General features: G+C 40.4%; 1 protein-coding gene across 1 annotated transcript in view; it reads left to right on the forward strand.

The window, feature by feature from the left end:
* The window catches only part of lama2 (laminin subunit alpha 2), a 196,910-nt gene that overhangs the window by 59,418 nt on the left and 115,614 nt on the right, over positions 1-21,878 (forward strand). The window contains exons 9-15 of the mRNA XM_022765994.1: positions 763-941; positions 1,044-1,143; positions 1,656-1,713; positions 2,621-2,723; positions 2,977-3,117; positions 6,747-6,911; positions 19,144-19,248. Coding sequence (XP_022621715.1) covers positions 763-941; positions 1,044-1,143; positions 1,656-1,713; positions 2,621-2,723; positions 2,977-3,117; positions 6,747-6,911; positions 19,144-19,248 — 851 coding nt within the window. The remainder of the gene's footprint in view (positions 1-762; positions 942-1,043; positions 1,144-1,655; positions 1,714-2,620; positions 2,724-2,976; positions 3,118-6,746; positions 6,912-19,143; positions 19,249-21,878) is intronic.

A 21,878-nucleotide genomic window follows, 5' to 3' on the forward strand; every position in this document is an offset into this window, starting at 1 on the left:
TCCACCACTGTCATTCCACCAAACAGAGCTGTGAACACTGCCATAATCCTTGCGGAGTAACAGTTGGTATAGGGTCCAGCCTTGCCAACTCATAGATTTGTGATGGTGAATGACATTTAATAATACACACACACTCATCATCACACCGGTATGTTAAACGTCACATTTCAGGATTCGGTCAGAACACCTTGCAAGTTAGGGGGCACATATGAGATCCTTGTTTTAGATGCTACAACTTCCTCTCCTTCAACAATTTTAGTTCCTGAATCCACAAGATGAAAACTGAGCTGTGGAAGTTAGGTTGTCAAAATAAAAGAAGACCCTCATGGCCCGGAGTGTTTGATTGGAGACTTTTCCTAGAGCAAAAGTTCAAATCCAAGTTTCTCTTCAAAATTCAAAGTAAACACTTTCCTCTTATTTGTAAAGTTAGATCTTAAGCTTAGTAGCAAACAGGGCTAATGCCAGGCTCTAACTAACCACCATAGGAAATGGACAAGATAAATGAAAGGAGAGACCCACTTTTTCTTTCTGAAGCCAAAGAGATAAAACGCTGCTCATGGTCACTGTGTGAACCTCAGGGTACTGTCCCCAAAACAGGATTTGGTGTTTTTCTAAGCTCTTATATGGAAGAGGTAAATGGATTTTAAAAAGCGGTCCTTTTTGCTTCATGCTCAGTATTTGGATGGAGAGGGTGGGGGCGGGTCTCAACAATCCCATCAAACACAGCATTGCAGCACCAAGTTTTTGTGTATTTGTTTTCAGAGTGTAACTGCCATGGCAAGGCAGAGGAGTGCTACTTTAATCACACTGTAGCAGACTTATCACTCAGCCTGGACACCCACGGAAAATACAGAGGGGGTGGCGTTTGTATTGGTTGCCGTGACAACACAGCAGGCATCAACTGTCAGACCTGCGCGACTGGATACTACAGACCTGCTGGGGTAGGTCACATACGCATGCGTCTCTGTGCTTTATATGAAATTCATCATGATTGTGCGATTATTAATGTGTTTGAAAAATGTGTGTCATCTACACCTGGCCAGGTGAGCGCTGAGGAGGAGAACCCCTGCATCCCCTGCTCTTGTGACCCACACGGTTCTGTCAGCCAAGCGTGTGTCGCTGATTCAAGCCAGGCTACGCCCAGTATGGACATACACTTCATCTTTTTATTCTTTCTGTTTGTCCTTGTGTCTGTCTTTGTGGATATCATTTATCTCTTTGAATATGCATAATTTTAACCCCTCATTAGACACACATACAAAATTTTATTGTGAATGCAAGCACACGTTTCACATTTTAATTTGTTTCAAAGAGCTTCTTCAGTAGCTCCAACATTTCATCAATTCAGTCCAGCTTGATTTCCTATGGGGTTGGGGTTAGTCAAGTTCAGCTGTGTGCACAATCGCTTCTCTTATTGAAAACTGTCTTTAGCAGAACAGAACTATTTATATTAGAGATAATTTTACTCCCCTTTGTTTTTCTTACTGTTTTTATGTCTAGAAAGTGAAGCTATTCTAGGTGCAGCCACTTCAAAGAGATACCCATTTCACTCACACTGTTGTTTTTTTAAATGTGTCCCTTTTTGTGTGTGTGTGTGTGTGTGTGTGTGTGTGTGTGTGTGTGTCTCTCTTTCTCTCTCTCTGTTTGATTGACAGCCCAGCCAGCAGGGTCATGCCGGTGTAAGGAGAGTTTTGGGGGTCTGCGATGTGACAGGTGAGACACGCAGACACACACACACACACACAGAAAGAGATAGAGACACATTGTGACAGGTGAGCAGAACCTTTCAGCTGTTGTCTGTTCCAATTAGTGTTTGGAAATTGCCAGAAAGTTTCCATTAAGATCTTTGATGATATTTATTATAATACATCATGACACTTGGTTTTGTACCTTACACTATGTAATGAGGTCACTAAATGTATAAATGCCTAAGGCATACTTTCTTCACATTTTGATTAGCTGTTTTTCTTTGACTGTAACTTTGAGATTTCTTTGATAATATCTTTCACATACTTGAATCCCTAATGGACCTGAATACAGCCTGAGATTATCAAGAAAATTCGTGTCATTATCAGGTTAAGATCACAATGTGTGAATCAAAAGAAATAGAAAAAACAAGAAATTTTTCAATCTAACCTTTAAATCTGTCAACAGACTGCTTCATCTTAATTTGTTGATCAGCTGTTGCGTTATCATTATGTTTTATTGCGATAATTCCCACTAGAATGAATCAACTTCTCTGTGGATATCGTTCAGGTTTAATGTAATCCAGCCTCAAAGCTGATACAACTTTTCCTCCAACTTTTTAATGACCTGCCCTCAGATCGCCAGCAGCATGAGCATCATCTTTAAGATCACTTCTCAAAATGCGCTTCGGTTCACTCACTCTGTTAATTAGGAAGTTGTTTCTTTGTGTATTTCCTGTGAGATTTCCTGTACGTACATGCATGTCACACATGGTGTGTGGTCAGAACTAAAGGTTCAGCGACTGACTCAGACCAGTTTGATCAGGATGTGGACACAGTGGTTGTTTAGAATTGACCCCCTGACCTTCCAGCTGTGGGGCGACCTCTTATCACTTTCACCTTTATTTTTTGTTATTAAACTCATTTGTCTCCAGGTGCGCTGTCGGATATATGGGCTACCCGTCCTGTCAACGCTGTAACTGCAGTGTGGAAGGGAGCACAAACGATGACCCATGTATAACACCCTGCATGTGCAAGGTACACACACACACACACACACACACACACACACACACACACACACACACACACACACACACACGCAAACGTATTTGCACACGAATAATGACAAGTACTCTGCACTAACCTTACTAGCCTTGTCATCATTATCTTCACCACATTAACACTGCAATAACATGACTTGTGCTCATAACGTCACTTTGAGGGCAGCCCATAAACTTTGCTGCATCTTTCATCTCTCTCTCTCCTTCTGTCTGACTTTCTCACGTAGGAAAATGTAGAGGGAGAAAACTGCGACCGCTGTAAACTGGGATTTTACAATCTCCAAGGTGACAATCAACGCGGCTGCGAAAAGTGCTCCTGTATGGGCGTTGCCAGTCAGTGCTCTGCCTCCACCTGGACCTATCAGAATGTAAGCACCTACTGTACACATGTACACTTCTTCTGTCAGGCAATCATTGTCTTTGTTTATTTGAGTCAACAATCGAGATGTTCCCCCTTTTAATCCATTCAAAGCTCTATTGCTGTTGGATGCTTAAATTGTATCATTCCTGTCCACCACAGACTTTTTCTCTGGAAAGATTTACCAGACACCAAAGGTCAGCTTCGAGTACTTGACACAAATTACACTTCACACCCTTTGTGGTGTTCACCATTATGGCCCAGTCATACCAGCATTAAAAAAAAAAAGGCAATTTCAGACCAAATTTAGTGGAATTGCTGCAATAAACAGTGTGAGAAGGCAAAAAGAGTCTGTTCAAAGATTTTCTGTCATCCAGGTCATGGTTATCCAAGAAAGAAAAAATAAATCAGCCACAAGGTCCAAGAAGAACACTGACACTGGGTGGTGAAGAAAAGAAGAAACGCAACAACATTGTGATTCAGTATGTGTCTGGAGTATCTGAGAAATTCAGGAGGATCTTCAACCAGCAACACACTAAGACAAAAACTCGTCCATCCTAAAGATCGCACACTGCAAACTAGTGTATGCGGTCCATTGCAGTGAGGAATGCCACAGACCTGTACATCTGTGAAACCAAACAACCACTAAACAAACGCATGGCTCAATACAGGAGGGCAAACTCCTCAGGAGACTCAGCAGTTTACCTACACCTAAAGGATAAGGGACTCTCCTTCAATGACAACCAGGTACATAGTTTAGATAGGGAGGACAGATGGTTTGAAAGAGGAGTAAAAGGAGGCCATCTATGTCAAAGTAGAGAAACGGACAGTGCTGTCCTTTCATCCCTCTCCAGGAGATTTAACAAACACTCACACCTCAGGAGACTCTAATGACTCTAACTGACACTAACAAATCAGGTGACATCAATGGCCTTGATAATGATCCCACAGAGGCTAAATACCTAGATCCTCCTCACCAGTCAGTCAGATTTGAAGAAGCCTCTTGGATAAGAGGAGAAACATCTTCAAGTATCCACAACCAGATGCAGTTGCCCTCGATTCAACTTTTCTTGATGTGTTGAATCTTTTGAGTCCATCTTTGGTGATTTTTTTTTTTTTTTTCTAATCGATATTAAATATCCTTGACAGTGTTGGCCTCTGAGAGAGCAAAACAGAGGAGGCTATCATGGCCTTTTACTGTGGCTGTGCTGCACCAACACTTTTACATAACCTTACTCTGCTGGAGTAACTACTATTCCACAAGAGGCATGGATTTTAGACATGAGACCTGAGTCATATGTTTGTATGTTCAAGAATCATATATGTACCACTGATATGATGCGTTAACTTATTGTCCAGTTAGCCTCCAAGTTGCCCAGCCTGCTTACTGAAACCAAACCTTTGTGACTTATTAGCACATTCCCAGCTGACTAGCATGTTCGTGGTTAAATCGCCAGCTACAGTTGTTTACCAGCTAGTCCTGTATCTGTATCCTGTATCTGGTTTTTTGTAATACAGTGAACAATGTTTAGTGATCCTCACAGCAGCACTCATCATATCTGCGCCTGTTTTTTTTTTTTTTTTTATGATCCTCCGTTAAATACATGTGCACAAAGGGAGGAGATCCACCTCACTTGACTGACCCAGAAGATGTTTTTCAGATGACAGGCAAACTGCTCTTCCACACTGGTGCAGTTTGATAAATATCCTGCAGGCGTAGAATGCATCCGACATGAGGTGCGAAATGATTAATTAATCAGGCCCTGAGTTTTTAGAATAGGGAATGTTAAAGGCATAAAGAATAAAACTGAATCACTGTTATACCAGTGTGCAGTGGTGAGTAGCAGTAGGGTAGTAAGTGTAAAAGCAAAGACAAATCTTTGCCACATAGACATTCAAGACAGGGGAGGTGGATGGAGCACAGTTGAGGTAAAAGCAAAGGAGAATTGTGAAAAAGAAAAGAGAAGAGGACAAGCCTGGAAAGGGGAAGGGTGGAGACAAGACAAGAGGCAAGGAGGAGGAGAGAGGTGAAAAGAGGAAAACAGTTTTTGACTGACAGGCGGGGTGGGAGAGGAGGGGAGAGGAGACACTGACAGGATGACAGCTCTGATTTAGACACTGATTTTGTGTGTGTGGGTGTGTGTGTGGGTGTGTGTGTGTGTGTGTGTGTGTGTGTGTAAAAGGCAAAGCCAAGGTCAGGTTAATTGCAACGACAGATGTGTGTCTGGCTCTGTCTATTGCTCTCTCTCTCTCTCTCACACACACACACACACACACACACACACACACAATCCTTGTGGAATTGAGAGAAAAAAACACTCTTTCTAGGTGTCAGTTACGAGACTTCCTGGCTGACATGTGACAGACGTACAAAACCTTTAAACGTAAACATATCTTGAGTTTCAGCGTATGCTATACTTGCACCACCTTCATAAATGACATTCAGTTATAGATGTGAATATATCACATCACTGACATTTTGTTTTATTTGTGACGCTGCATTTTAAATTAAAGTTTACAGAAACAGTTTAAAAAAAAAAAAAGACGCTTTGCTGTCAATTCTGAATAAGCCATTAGAATCCAAACCAGCTGATGTAATGATTTTAGTGATTATCTGTTGTTTAGTTTATGAGTCTGTATTTATAAGATTAACTCTGATAGATTCATTTGCTAAAGAGCCTTCAGTCTTCTTTCTTAGATGCAGATTGTAAGTGTTTTCTGTGAGTGATTTTTTTTTTTCTCATATGAACTGAGTGTCAAAGGATAGAAGGTGTTTTAGTTCATGCAGTAAAGTCAGTAACATTGACTTCAGAAAAAATACCGACCGATCAAGTGCTTATACACTTATTTGGCAGAGTAGGCTCTGCTGCTGAGGGTGCTGCCCAGTGAACCCAAGCAGCATTGCAGGATTCAGTGGGGAGTGCACTAAACCCCAAATGGCCGCACAGAACAGAGCCCAGTCATCATCGAGACACTGGACACACGGTGCACAGAGAAATAGATGCCAAGTTGGATTATAGATCATAAGGAGCTGAGCTGGTGGAGGGACAAATCTATTGAAACAGTTGGTATATTGTTACGTACAGTGGTAGAGAGCAAACAAAACCATCAGATTATAACGTCCATCCGCATTGAACATGACTGGTGACTTGCTTTAATATGTTTTGTTGTTGGAAGCTACTGATCTTCTGACAGCGAGCAGTTCTATTTGAACGTTTCCAAATTACACTGAAATCTTTTCAAACATTCATACAAATTAAATTCTATTTTACTATAGTTAAATATTCTTTATTTCCACATGTGGTCTATCAGTAACTCACCTTAATGAAAACTTTGAAAGCAAAAAATTGAAAGCTCGCTGCACTTTGCTGCAACAGAGAAAAAGGTCTGATCTTAAACCCCTTCACAGAATAGCCAGAGCTGTGTGTGATTTTCTCTATATTAGGCTACACAATTTCTGGGTGTTTAATTTTAAAAGGCACACTTTGTGTACTTTGAAATGAGACATGGTGAACTATGGTCTGGGCCTATTAATAGCCTGCTGAATATGAGAATAAAAAAAGCTTGTTTTCTCAAGAGATGGAGCTTAAAGTAAATCTTTATCTTCTTTTCCCTTCTTCCTGAATGTTGATTTTGTAGGAAACCACACTGACAGGCTGGCACCTGGTTGGAGATACAGGAGGGAGAGTTTGGTCTGTGCACAGACAGACACCTCCATATCTGAGCGTCCGACACTCGGATGTTGTGAATGACCTTGGCTCTGCCTACTACTGGAATGCACCTGGACTGTACCTGGGAAACAAGGTTAGATGCAGACACATGACAAACATGAAGTTTATTTACACCACAATCAAAATACAATGTGATTTCTATTATTAAGATAAGACTTTATTGACCCTTTTCTATGAAGAAAAATGGATAAGGACCGATTTGAATAAGATAAAATACTGAAGAAAATACAGAGGTGGCAGAAAAAAAATCTCAATATTTAGACTTTATGAGCTTTTTGTAGAAATATTTGTGCAATATAACTGCTTTGGGGCCAACATTTAAATGTCTAACATAGTTGGACAGAAATGCATATATACAGTACATATATATTCTGTCAAAACTTTGCATTTAAATTATTTTTCTTTATATGCAGGATGAACAAAGTAACAGTAATATGATAAAATACAGTAACTAACAGTGCTCAAACAGCGGCCTCAGAGTTGAATAACACCTCTCTAACACAGTCTCTTGAAAAACTTTACCTGATAATGTTCTCAAACATGACATGTTCTTGGAGACTGTTCTGGATTGTATTAGATTGGGCAGATGTTCTGTTGTTACTTTCATTCCCTGTACATGTGAAAGATATGTCACTGTCATCCTAAGACGAGTTTGATTTGAATTTATCGCATCTGGTGTAAAAATGTCACAACACTTAACTGTATAATACAATTCTCAAATTTCAACTTGTTAAGATGGTAAGAAAGAAAACTTTTTGCAGCTTTTTCTTTCTTTCTTTCTCAAGGTGTTGCACCAACAATCAGACTGGTCGAAGTCACAATAGTAACTCAGTTGTGCAGTTTCTTCTTTGCTCCATTCTGATTACACTGTAATAGCACAGTGATGAGCTGCAATCTAATGTGTGATTGGACTCATCTGTTAGTCCGTTCACATTTAGGGTTACTGCTAAATGCCTGTTTTCATTACATTAACATTTCCTACATTTCCTTCCATTTTACAGTCTAATGCAAGCATTGACAGGCAAATACATAAAAGCTGACATGAGGCTGCAACATTGGGACAGGCTCGAATATATAAACAGACCCGGTTTATGATCTAAAAAATATCCCCTGGATGTAAGTCTAGTGAGAATGCATCCTGCTGGGATGTTCACCTCCCTCCCACCCCTGATTCTGTGGATCAGCTTCCGCTAATGTCGACTCTTTGAATTTGTGCTACGCTTTTCTGTGGCCATGATTAGACTTTATCACTCCAGCTGGCAAATAGCTGCAATCCATGTTTCTGAAGTCGAGTTGTTGCCCTACTACAACAACAGACTGCCTGTGATTTGTCTGGGTGTCATGGCTTAGAGGAATATACCACTGAATTTCATTACTTTGCACCCTGCAGGCCTGGCTTGTCATCTCACTTCTTTGTCTGAACGTCTATCCCTCCCTCTAACCATCCCTCCATCCCTGCTTCTTTTCATTGGTTTGCTCCTCCAACTCTCACTCCATCTCTCCATGACTCCCATTTTTCTCCTCCCTGTTCCTAAATCATCCCCCTCTACTTACCCCAAGCTCTCGTCTCTCTCTTTCTGCATCTCTCTCGCTTTGTGTCTCTCAGGGTAAACAGTGTTTCGCCTGTTGAACTCGATAATCAACTGTTTTTCTCTTAGCGCACACACACAACCACACGCTCCCACACATGCGCACACACACAAACAGTAGCACATATTCTCATTCAAACACATACTCACACATAAACACACACACACACTCACACACACACACACACACTCCCAGGCCTATATAAGTCAGATAATGATGTGTTTGGAGGCATTAGGGACAGCAGAGCAGAACCAAATGCCTCCATACATGTGAAACAAACAAATTACCAGTGAGTGTGTGCGCGTGTGTGTGCGCGTGTGTGTGCACGTGTATACGATCGCTAGCAGCAGTGTGCGAGTACTATATGAAAAAGCAATTCTTTGCTTCAATCTCTGATCGTGTTACAGAGATAGATGCTATGTGACTTGACTACACGACTCCCCTTCTCACACACACACACACACACACACACACCATGGTCTGTCATGTTAGCATGTATCATTGGAAGTGACAGGCTGTGTGTAATGATAAGCTAGCAGTGGATACAGAACAGTATAAATGCGTGCGTGTGATAACGTGCTTAATTCTCGTGCATGACCTCCTGTTTTGTTAATGCCAAGAATGCTCATTGGCTCGTTAGCACGCTCTGTGGGATGCTCATTGGTCCAGAAGCATGTTCCTCTGACGCTCATTGGGTATTTTATCGCCTGTATAGGTCCAGGGACTGCTCGTTCTCAAGGATAGCCGTTACTACCATGGAAGCATGTTCTGTTATGAATATTTTTTTCTAATGTTTCTGGTTTATTTTGCAGTCGAGGGCAGATAAATTGGATTCAGGTTCACGAAGAGCCAAATATAGACTAACAATGTTGCAAGTTTGAGAGTGTAGCATCATTTTAAGACTTTTTAAGACTTCTGCGTGTCTAAAACTTGTTTTTAAAAAGGGTTTTAGTGACACTTCTGCTTCATAAGACAGAGGTAGACACTTTTAAATGGTATGGTCAAAATGTAATATTTAAAGCGCCTCATAAAGCTCCTAATATTTTTATATTAAGAATGGACAAATTGTCCATTTGAAAGGTGTCGCCCGTAGTGATGAACCTACCTAGAATGATCGCTCGACTCCCCTCAGCTCTATTTATCACGGTGGCATTTTTCAACTAATTATTTTGGTTTTACAACATGCAGCTTCATTGTTTTGGCTCAGTCTCTCCTCTCTCACCAACCTTGTTCCCAGCAGCAACAGGTAGTTGTTTTCAGCAAGCTCTAATTCACCTGCTGTATGCTACCTGCCCAGCTTTAGACAGCAGACTGACACAGTTAACAACTAGCTGAAAATAGTGGAGCATCTAGCAGCTGAAGAGTTGGATATTTCCCTCAGGAGTTGATGGAGAACAGATCTAAAAGTGAATGTGAATATTGGAGCCTTATGATTTGTCAAATGGCCAGAAACACAGCTCCAAATGAAAGCTAATGTTGCCAACATGTCTGGATGTTTAAACATGTTCACCACATCAACTTCATGAGGTGATGAAATGTCAACCTTGTGTTCACAGCGTGTTTTTCTTCCCCCAAGTGGCAAAAAAAAAACAAAAACTTTTAAACTTGAAAAATATTGTCCACATGCACTATATTCATAATACAGTATACTTTAAAAAGAAATCTAAAATATTTGAAAAATATATAACATTGGCTGCTCCCCAGAATTGGATGCTATTCTTTCACAGTCATCCACCTCCAATAATGGATGTTATGGCATTTCATTGATTGATATATTTTTTTTGTGTGACAATCTCACCTTAAGGTCCATTTAATAGCTGTTGTGGAAGTTTTCATCAATTTGAGCAGAAGGAATTTGTGCAGTGTTATGGAAATGTACTGATTCAAGTTTCCATTTTTTCTAGAGATTGTTGGCGTGTTAAGGTCGAAGTGAGTTCTCTTTTTTTTGTCCTTTTTTTTTCTTTTGAGCAGTAAATTGAAATGAAATGAAATGTTTTAAATATTGTTACGCGGTGTAGGCATCATTTTAATCATATTTCTAACAGCCTAAAAGTTGTCAGATCCCGATCTCCTTCTATCCATCTTGTACCCAGATTTACAAACAGATTCACAGTCAAGACAGATGAAAGCTTCAAAAACCAAAAAAATGCTCATCATTTGGACAAAAGAGAGTGACAGAGATGGACAGAAAGAGAGAAAGAGGGAGTACTGAGAGATTGAAGCAGGGAGATACAGTGATGATGGATGAACATGGAGAGAGGAGAAACATCCTTTGCTGACAGCTGATGAAAGAAAGCTGGAAATATACTGAAACTTGACAAACACACAAGTCAGCTTTTGTTGCATTGCACTCCAGCTCCCTCTGTAACTTTAACTCTGCCTTCCCCAACTTTCTGTTGCCATTTTTCATCTTCCCTGTTTTCTATATCGTCCTTTTAAAGAAGTAATACAAAATAACAATCCTTTAAGAGGAAACCCTGCTACAGGTGCAAACCTGTAAACCTGCAACCTGTGAAGTGTGGTGAAGAAAAATGCTCTGATTTCACCTTTATTGTAGATTTTGACACTTAACACTTGTGACAAATGAAAACTGTCATAAAAGTGTTTTTATATTATAAAAACACTTTTGTAGAATCCTTTTTTTTTTTTTTTTTTTTTTTTAAGAGGAACATCAGATTTTACCAAGCTGCTGAGCTGTGATTTATGAGAGAGAGAAATGTGTGTAGAGGAGTTTGTGTATAGTGCCACTTCTAATCTGGTCTTGATTGCACAAGATGGATTTCCCCTCCCACACGGCTGAAAAAAGTGCCTTTACATTAATCACAGTTGATTTGTTTCAGTTTTCATCAACCAAATAATTTCGTATCATACGCATTTGTGTGTGCAGAGATCTGCGCAGCAATCCCATGTCTCGGAGAAAAGAAAGTCATCACACCTGGTTAGAACAGGAACCACTGCAATCCTGATTCACAGATGTTTCCATTACAAAAACATAATTAATATCAAACAAACTATACCTTTGAGTGCATGCCAGCATTCAGTTTACCATCTTGAAATTAAGACCATATTTTCTGTTGACAGTGTTGCCCTATGTTGAAGAGGACGCTACTTTTTGTTGTTCCCACCTCTGTGCCTTTTCCTTGGATCATGAGACCAGATAAAAGCTCTCAGCAGGTCTTGGTATCTGTGACGACGTGTAATCTATTTATAGCAGAGTGTAGACGAGCCTAGCTTTGTGTCATAAAGCTTCCATTGCACTGTAAAGCAATCAACCTTATGTCAAATCCAACCGGTTTAATGCAGTATAGAGGCTGATGGTCTCGTATTTATATATTCGTATAATTATCACAGAGTTAGCATGATGTTGATATTTAATGTGGCAGTGTCTGTAAAACCACATGCGAGTCTGATCCCCATCCTCCGAGGTGGATCAGCATTGAACTTATTGAATATAGGGTGTCAACTTGCCATTGTTTGTTACTTCAAGTCTGATACACAGCAAGCTGGTGGAGTTGACTTTGAGGAGCCAGTGAGCCGTGGGAGTGCAGAACAATAATTGATTGGCTCTGAGAGGCTGGAGGTAAATGAGCTGCTCTTAGTCATCTTCCTGGATGAGATGTGCATACTGAGTTACAGTACATCTCACCCTCTCTGCTTTTGCCACCGACAGTGATAATTATCATGTCATAGTCGAGCACGCAAACCACCTTAAGAGTCAACAATGTTGCTTTCTTCTGTTTTTTTCTTTTCGTGTGGCACAGGCAAGTGTGAGTATAAGTGTTGTTTCTACTGCAGCACAAAAAGTACAACAAACTGTGGGCCATAACCCTAACCTAAATAGTTTTTCTTAATTATAACTATTAGTAGAAAGTACATAAGAGGAGATGACTGCATGTATGTCTGCACACAAGTGTCTATGGGCCTATTCAAGAAGAGCATCTACCCCCTACGGCCATCCCAGTAAGAAGACCTCATCAAGTGACCGCTTGTAACCCCAAACTTCATCTGAGGGCAAACCCCATGCAGAGCACCTCAAACAACCAGCTGGCAACCCAACTCTCTAGTTTCATTCCAATCTGCCAGCACCCACTCAGGGTACATACCTCCAAACTCACCCCCAGCCAGGATTCCCAGACCCTGCTTTAGTCCTGGATGCATGGAGTCCCAAAAACAAGAACCCACGTACATCTTGCAAGCAGGACTGTACCGCAGCTGCCAAAACATTCTCCTATAGTCCCAGGAAGCTGCAGAGGAGTACCAAGTCAAACTACAACCAACCACCCGAACTCCATCCAGAGAAGAAGAAGCTGTTGTTCCAGCGTGCCACACTCCAGACCACAGACACGCTGGTTGTCATTCACACTCACAGCGACTTGTCCAGTTACATTATCATGTCATTAAACTATAAGGAATGTCAACAATGTAAACAATGCCATCTCTAACTCTCAGCTCTTTCCAAGAGGTCGCCATGGTTGACGAACACCCCCATGGACACAGTGTCCCTCCACACCAGGAGGAAATCTGATTGCACAGTTTCCCTCAAGGATACTGCATCCGTCTCCCACCAACAGGCGTAATGCACACAGAGAAGGCCCTGAAGATACAGAACCAGACAAGACCACGCTTGAACATGCTCTTAGTACTAATACTGACAGGCAGGATTTTTCAGCGAGGGCTTTCTTTTCACTTTCTCAACATATATCACTCTCTCACGTAGAAGGTCAGTTTGGTCGTATGCTATTCAGCATTCCACTGACTTTTGGTCCATCTGGAGCCAATCTAACCCTACTGCTTGGAACAACAATAGTCTGTGTGTGTCTGTCTCTGTATGTGAGCCTGTCTGTGTGTAAGCGGTAGATAAACAGAGTGAAAACTCCTGATACCAATTGCAAACAACCACAGGCATCAGGAGGACGACGCAGGTGTGCATGTGTGTTTATATTTCTATCTGTGTGTGTGTGTGTGTGTGTTTGTGTCTTTGTTTCGCTGCGTATTTGTGTGTGTATGCCTGCAAGCTTGCATGTGTGTGTTGGTGTCTGTTTATGTGTGTCACTTTAGGGGAGTTTGTTTTCTGAAGCTTTTGTGACAATCTGGTTTTCATTTCCTGAAGGATGATTTCCTTTGTCCCCCCCACCCCCCCACCCCCCTGCCCAATCTCCCTGCCTCTGTCTGCTTATGTTCTCCAAAAATTGATGCTCACAAATGTGGATCTGCAAACATATTTCTCTGAAGGAGCTAGCACGTGGTTTTCACAAAAGAACATTGCATACTAATGGCTTATTTCAATTTAAGAAATGACTTCCTCCCAGCAGTAATTTGCACTTTCAGAAGGTCCTTGTCTTCTGCATTTACAAAGTTGGTGTGGTTTCTTACCTCTATAATCTCTGTAGTTCAGTTTCCCTCCTTGTGTATGATCAGAAAGACCCAACCTGTCTGTTTCTGTATTTGCTGTGTAAAATCAAAGTGATGAGAACATATCCATTTACTCGAAATTCAGGAGATCCTTGTGGGATTTAAATTTTGGATTATTCATCTTTGATCTGATGTCCATGTTGTCTTAAAAGTTGAGTTTCAATGATCGCACCTCAAGGTCCATTTAGTAGATGTTTATTCTGAAGTTTTTGCCGCCCTATCACATGATGTCCCTCGGCAGATCAAATGAAGTTTGCTCAGAGTTTCAGTTTAGTTCAGTTCAGTTTGTTCTAAGGTGACGTTAAATGCATATTCTTGTTGTGTCATTACATATAATTGGTGTCCTAAGGTGCTTTTTTACAATTTTTGAGCAGTAAACTGGTCAAATTAAATATATTGTTACAGAATGTCCGCACCATATTTCTAACCGCATTTAAAAGCTGTCAAATCCCGATCTCCTTGTCTGCATCTTGTACCCAGATTTACAAACAGATTCACAGTAAAGACAGATGAAAGCTTCTAAAACAAAAAATGCTCATCATTTGGAGAAAAGAGAGTGACAGAGATGGACAGAAAGAGAGAGCGAGACTCCTGCTAGGATGATGGATGAACATGGCGAGAGCAGAAACGTCCTGTCCCGACAGCTGATGTGTAGCGGGACAAGGAAAGGGGGAAAATGTGTTAACTTGAGGTGAGAAACAGCACTTGACATGACGATCTCACCTCAAGGTCAATTTAATAGCTGCTCTGGAGGTTTCAGTTATATCACTTGATTCTTCATCAGTAGATGTAGTTTGGCCTGTTGTCATGGAGATTCCCTTTTTTATTTTCCGAGCACTGAGAAGTTGTCATTCATAAATCATTTGGCAAGAGTGAACTTTCACACTCAAATTTTAGCTCGCCATAGGCGAGAGGTCCTTAGTTACCAAACTCCTTCTGCTGCAGAGGAACAGGTGACATGACTGGAAGATTCACAAGAGCTAGTAAATGGACCTCGAGGTGAGATCATTTTCTGTTGTCAGTTTAGACGCTGTGAAGCCGGTCAGTAATTTCAGCAACAAGTGGCAGTGATTTGTGTGTGAGGGAATGGGTTTGTTTTTCCTGCGAGTTCAGGAAGAAGTTGTCGGTGTGCATTGTTTTGCTAATGAATTTTCAGGTATCCTCTTGTCGTCTTCCCCCTGAGGGAAACTACATGCGATTGAAAATATCTTCTGTAAATGGAATAACACAGTTTAAGCACGTATTTTGAAAAAATTGGACTGTTGATTATTGCATTTTTTTTCTGTCTTTTATTGTTGTTGTTATCTAAATAAATAACATGTTTTTGGTTTTAAGATGTCTCACCCCGGTACGTTAAGCCTCTTCATAACTTTACGAATGTTCTAATGGCTGTTTTATACAATATATTAAACTGCACGTCTCCAATAAAGTCTGTTAATTTGATCAAATCTCTGGGTGTCAGAAAACATCAGGGATTTTTTTTTTTTTTTTTTTCTTAAATGGGTCACTTACCAGCGGTGTGCCAGTATTTGCCATCTTGCTTCACTGATTTTTCTCTGTGCCATGGTATTTTAGCTCTTACTTCTCTTCAGAAAGTCCAACAGAAGCAGAAATCTAACCTTTCTAGAATAACAGGTGTTATAATCAGGATGGACCAAACGCCTTGCAGGTGATTAAAATGCTCTGACTTTTGTTATTTAAAGTTATGGAGAAGTCATATTACATCAGGGCTCCGGGGGGAACCCTGGAGGAGGACTGAGATCGATAGTGACTCATTTTCACACTTCTTCCTGCTCCAATGCCAAACCCACTCCTTAGCATAGGCAGCAAATTAAATATCATAACTTTCTTCCTCTCGTTTCCTCTGTCCTCTCCTCTCTGCTTTCCTCCCTCTTATTTTATCTTTTGTGTCGCTCCCCTGCTCCATCTTTAGTTTCTCTCTCCTCAGTTCTGTCTGACACCTCCTTTCTTTTCAGTTCTTATTTCAGTTTTTTCTCTTCTCTGTGTCCACTTTCTTTTTACTCTGACAAACAGTAGCAAGAGGATGCTACCATGCATGTCAGTAAAACTTTCATCAGTATTTTAGGTCTGATTTTTCATGCATTTTCTCACAGCATGCAAAGTACCCCCTGTGACTGCACCAGAAGCTCTACAACAAATTCTCATCTTAAACAAGCTATTAAGTTCAATATTTTCTTTTCTTTCAGAAAGTATCCCTGTTGTGATATGAGATTATTTTACTTTATAGTATTTTACCCCCAAATATTAAACTGAATGACCTTCATAATCGGATGTATACTCATATACCCCAAAGGTTCACTATAATGAAGACTGTCACATCCTTGATTAGGTTTTTAAGGATTATGTGCTTCTCCTCTTATTCTGGCCACTGATAGTTAATAACAGCTTTGTTGAGCCCTCATGGGGATGTGACTGAGGTCTGTTGTAGCTGTGTTCGCTGAGTGTTTATTGTTCCTTCGTTTCCACTCCCCATAATTCCCCTGTCCCTCGCTATAATTTCCCTCTCCTGCTGTGCTATTCTGTCGGTCTCTTCTCTTTGCTGTGTTTTATTTCTTTTATTTCCTGTGCCCCAGGGTGGAGATTGGTCATCAGGTTGCCATGACAAAAGCGTTTGATATTGTCCAGGTTGAGTGGATGGCGTCAGAGAAATGAGTTTTCTTGGAAATGTCAATAATTTCAAAGAAAGTAAATAGCTAAATTCAGGTGTGCTCAATGAACAGAGAGTAATCCACAAAGAAGTACAAGTGCTATCAGTGCAGCAGTGTTCCTGGGGAGACACAGAAGAAGCCTTTTCTTCTCCCCAATTCGTATGCCGCTGAGTCGTTACCGAACACAACTAATAATACAAACAAGCATGAAACATGAAAATCAACTTCTTATGCAAGGCCCTGTTGCACAAGTTAAAGTGCTCACAGACCTGTGCAATCTTTTAATGTTTTTATTTATATATTGCTCTCCACCACCACTTCTCAATGTGAGGCCAGGGACACCCTGAGGTCATAAGATCATAAGAACATAACACATGCTATTTCTATGTCAAAATTCTTCTTTTTTTTGTCATTCATCTCTCCGTTTTGTTCTCAGGAAATCCAGGGCTGATTTTTAACTCTTCAGAATGTATGAAAAATGTCCAAAAGATATAAACGCGTAAGGGAAATCATTCCTCGGTTAAACCGCTCACAGCTCATAGACATTTACAACCTAAGACAAGGTGTCACAGGTAGACACTGTATTATTTTAACGCATCACAAGACAAAAGATTTTTGTCAAAACTGCTCATGTACCACTGTAAAATATGTAAGAATAAAAATGTAATATTTATTTTGTCTTTGCAAAGTTTCACCATTCAATATTTTCACATTAGCAATGGAAAAAAAAGAGGGCTTCATGTACAAGAAAATTATCACCCAGCTTTGAGTTTATCATCTTTTAGCTAGTTGTAATTGTCACAGTATATGTCAGATTATAAACAGTATAATGTCATGTACTCTCACACAACACTGCTGCTCTGGTGCGTCTCTGTAAAACGTCATCCTCTGTGGTGTCTTTTGCTTTCATCATGCTGCTGTTTTGTTGCAGTGTCCACACTGTGGGAGTGCAGACGAACTAATGGCAAAGGAGGTCGAGCAGCCAGTCCACTGTGGCTTTAAACCCTACCATTTTCTTTTTTTTTTCTTATCTCTTTTTTTTACTGTCTGCTGGTGTCCAAATCAGCAAATGGGGTTAAATTAGAATAGAGTAGTGTTAGTCAATAAAATGTCCACCCAAGTACACCTCCATGCCTGCTGCTGTGTAAGTGTGTGTGTATTTTCAGTCAGCTGTGAAATGGACGATTCCTCCTTCCAGTTTAAGAACTGAGAGTAATGATGTAGAATGGAAGAGGTTTATAGAGATATTAAGCCCACCTCTTACTCCCTCTCTAACTCTCTCTCTCTGTCTCCAGCCCTTTCTTTGTCTCTCTCCCCCTTTTCCTCAATGTCCCCCTCTCTCTGTTTTTATGATGGCATTATTATCTCGCTCTCCCGCCCATTACTGTTCAGGTTGGAGCAGAATAATAAATTTCAGGATCATGCCGACGCAGCGTTTCTCCAGCTAAGGCTCATTCTGTGGACTCAACAGAAACACTGCTCCAAAACAACACAAGACAACAAACACTGTAGCTTTTTTTTTATGTTCTCCTTAGTTTTAAAATACATCTAGGTAAAAACCATTTAGTAGAAGCAGTGGTAGCAGAGGTTTTGTTGTGTTGATGGTAAAGTAGTGGTGCCGTTTCAGTGCAGTGATGCTGCTGCCATCAAGGGATTTACATATGTCTTTTAAGAAGCTGTGTACAAGTGAGAATGTTTTCGTCACATATCAGAATCTGTCTATGAAATACGCATTGACTGCTTCACTTCAGATTTCAACATAATTCAAACTCGAAGCAAAACCTTGCATTATTTCCGTGCCACCGTGTGTGCTGCAGAAATATGTTTCGACAGGTTCTCACAAAACAAGACAGTTGAGTGAAATGCACTGTCTGGACTAAAGACTGTTGGATACACACAGGTGGCCAGTCAGCACATTAGCTCCCGTCGTGCGACTGTCAGTGTATGATTAATATATTGCCATACGTTTTTGTTCTCCACTAACTAGAGTAAAACTGCTTCATTTATACTCCTTTTGTTCTCTTGGGTTTGGTTTCCTTTGGTTACACTTCTTAATCCTCATGTGTTCAGTGCAGGAGTGGAGTGCAGCAAATGTTGATGCACTCTCCTTTAAAAGCGAGACTATGCAACATTTGAAAGAAGAAATAACACACGTGCTCCTACACATTAAAGTTAAAGAGCAATGTATAATATTATTATATGTTATAATTATTTTTATAATATTAATAATAAATATCTCAGTACATGCAGGGATTCTGCTGCTCCAGCCTCACTTGGTCTGTCATGACCTGGAACTTATAGTGGCTAGAGTTAGCAAACTTTAGAGAGATTTTGCTGTGTAACTTACATTACTGAGTTTTTGTGATTCTTCTCTACTTGTGCTACTGTTACACTACGTTTTGCCATTTACCATCCTGTAATTATCAGGTGGTTGTTGGTGTTGAATCATCTTGTGGTGGTTGTGCTGTAAAAGTTACGTAGTGTCACCCCAAACCTGCCAGTAAAGTACTCACGGTGAGCCAACGTGTGTGACTTATTTTGGATATCGGCATCAGCTGTGTGCCAGTGCTCTCACATTAAATTCATTCTGCAAATAACAAATTTACTAATCTCTGTTTCTCTGTCTCTCCTCAGCTTTCAGCCTATGGAGGGAGTGTGGTCTACACTGTGTCTTATACTACAGACCAACAGGAACAAAGGGCAATTAGAGTGACCTCAGAACATGACCTAATCATAGAGGTAAGTTTTTCGAACACACACAAAGGTAAACACATTATTGAGCACTGGCATAGTTATATATCGAACTCAAACAAAGAGCGGTTTAACAATATATCTGCCTTTTCCTGTACTGTTTTGCAGGTGTGTGTAATAGGTCTTACTTTATTAAACCCTGTGGGTACATTTGGGAGATTCCTTAGTAGTAGTGAGCAGTCCAGAAATAGGCTCCACATCTGTCAAGGACATTGACAAAGAGTGTTTCTAACTCAGGGAGGTGGTGGTCACAACCAGAGCAAACCCACATGAACACTGTGAATGCGGGTTTTATGTTCTTGTGTCTGCAGCATTATTTATCTTTTCCCACAAGCCACTGACTCTTACACCAGTGAAAACCACTAAATGAAGTAGCAAATGAAAGCTGTTAAAAACGCACGCACACACACACACACACACACACACACACACACACACACACACACACACACGCACATTAGCAGCTACAGCTGGCAGAGAAATGCTGAACTTAGCAATAAAAAATGCAGATAGTCTCCCCCTCTCCTTGCTCTCTGTATGTCTTTATAATGAGCAGGTTGCAATATGATGCATGGCAGCAATAAGCAAAGCAACAACACTATTAGTTAACTGTTTATATCTCCTATATCAGTAAACAGCATTGTGTGTTTGTGTGTGTGTGTGAGTGCACAGTACACACACAATCACAAAAGGCACGTTTGTGTGTGTGTGGTTATGCATGTTCACAGTGTGCCAGGGCTCTACAAATGATCCCGTTATTTTTGCACATACAACTTTCAACCAATGACATGTGAAAAAGGAAATGTTAATTGGAATAGTTTGAAAGATTTTCAGATTGTGTGTCTGTAATAGGCTGCAATTGCTAGAAGTATCTACCTCTCAGACACTGACTGGGAAAAATTCATTAGAGGTAAAAAAAAAAAAAAAAAAAATTAAAAGATGAATTAAAGGTTTCATCCTGTAGAGGGGGAATTTTAAATTGAATATGGACACAAATGCAAACATTTGTATTGAAAGTTTGCAAAATCTCTTTAGGTTTGTCAAAATGAAATGAGTGGACTGAAAAAATGTAAAGAAGGGAAGAAGAATATAAAGGAGGAAGGAAAAAAGGCAAAATAGGAAAGAGAAGGAAACAATAGTAAGAAATGAAGAGAGACAGAAAACGGGAACAAATGATGGAAGGAGGAAGACAGTAGGGAAGAAAAGGAAGGATGAATGATGGTAGGACGGAAGGTAGAAAAGTGGAAGGGAGAAAGAAGGGAAAAAGGGAAAGAAAGATCAGGAGGAAACAAGCAGACACTGAGGGAAGATGGATGGAAACAATGTAAGGAAGGAAGGAAAAAGATAAAGGAGATGCAGGAAAGAAGGAAATGAAAGAACAAGGTAAGAAGGAAGAAAGGAAAGAAAGGTTAAGGTGAAAAGAGAAAATTGAAGGAGGAAAGGAAAAAAACAAAGGAAAGAAACAGGGAGAAAAAGAGAGGGAAGAAAATAAACAGGGAGGAGGGAAAGAAAAGAGGAAGGAAAAAAAGAAACATAGAGGGAAAGAAACGGGAAAGAATGAAAACTGAGAGATGGACAGTCACAGACCAATGAGCTTGTGTTATTTAAAGCTGCGTCAGTGAGATCGACAGACTGGGAGGAGATGGGAGGAGGAGGAGAGGAGGACAAGTGTTGGTCTTGTTGTCAACAAAAAGCCTCTCCAAATGATGACAATAATGATCCACCTACACACTGTCAACCAACTTTCTCCCTCTCCTCTGTGCCCCCCCCCATCTGTTTTCTCTCTGCATATCTGCATCAAGTTGTGGTATTGTTTGCTGCATGGCTCTGTGAAGCGCAAGCAGCTCGTCTCTTGGTTGTAACTATTTGGGATGTGAATAGACAATAATCTCTCTGTCTTCGTTTGTCTGTATGGCTTTGTTGATTTCCGTGTCTTTCTCTCAATCCATGCCCACTTTATCAGCCTCCATCAGCACAGTTAAAAGAAATGTAAATACCAAGCCTTTCACGGCAACAATAACAACCGCCACCAGTGTTCTGCTCTGGAGATGCCGTATGTGTGTCTTGGGGTTCTCATTTAGCTTAAAACCACTGTAAGGAAATCAGTTTCATTCTACTTTCCAAATGTATTTCTCACCAGTGCAAAACAATATGTTTTGACAGAGTTCTTTTGAGTATTGTTAGAAGTAGTTCAAGATGTTATTTCTAGAATGTCAATAACAGGTTGAAGGAAATGTGGAAGCTAGAGGTGTAAACAAATAGAAATACATTATTCAGATATGACCTGAAAAAGTGGCTCTGAACAGCATCCAACTTGACAGTAATATAGTAATTTTTTTTGTAAGGGACCATGCACTGTATTAAATATAAATGCTGTCATTTGATACGTTATACTAGAGTTAGTTTGAAGCTTATTTTCATCTGCAGTCCCATGGCGGCTCACAAAGCAACAATGAACTGATTCTACTGACAAGTGTTGCCTGTGTAGCCGAGGCTCGGTACAGCTTAATCCTGGATTCTAAAGAGCTCCACTGTAGTGCAAAAATGATTAAAAATACATTAATGAGCCACACTGTCATTCATTTTTCATTCCCATCTCACATATACCGTCCTGTTAC

The sequence above is a fragment of the Seriola dumerili genome, unplaced genomic scaffold (genome assembly GCF_002260705.1).
Source record: "Seriola dumerili isolate Sdu_G_001 unplaced genomic scaffold, Sdu_1.0 BDQW01000025.1, whole genome shotgun sequence".
In the NCBI taxonomy this organism is placed as follows: domain Eukaryota; kingdom Metazoa; phylum Chordata; class Actinopteri; order Carangiformes; family Carangidae; genus Seriola; species Seriola dumerili.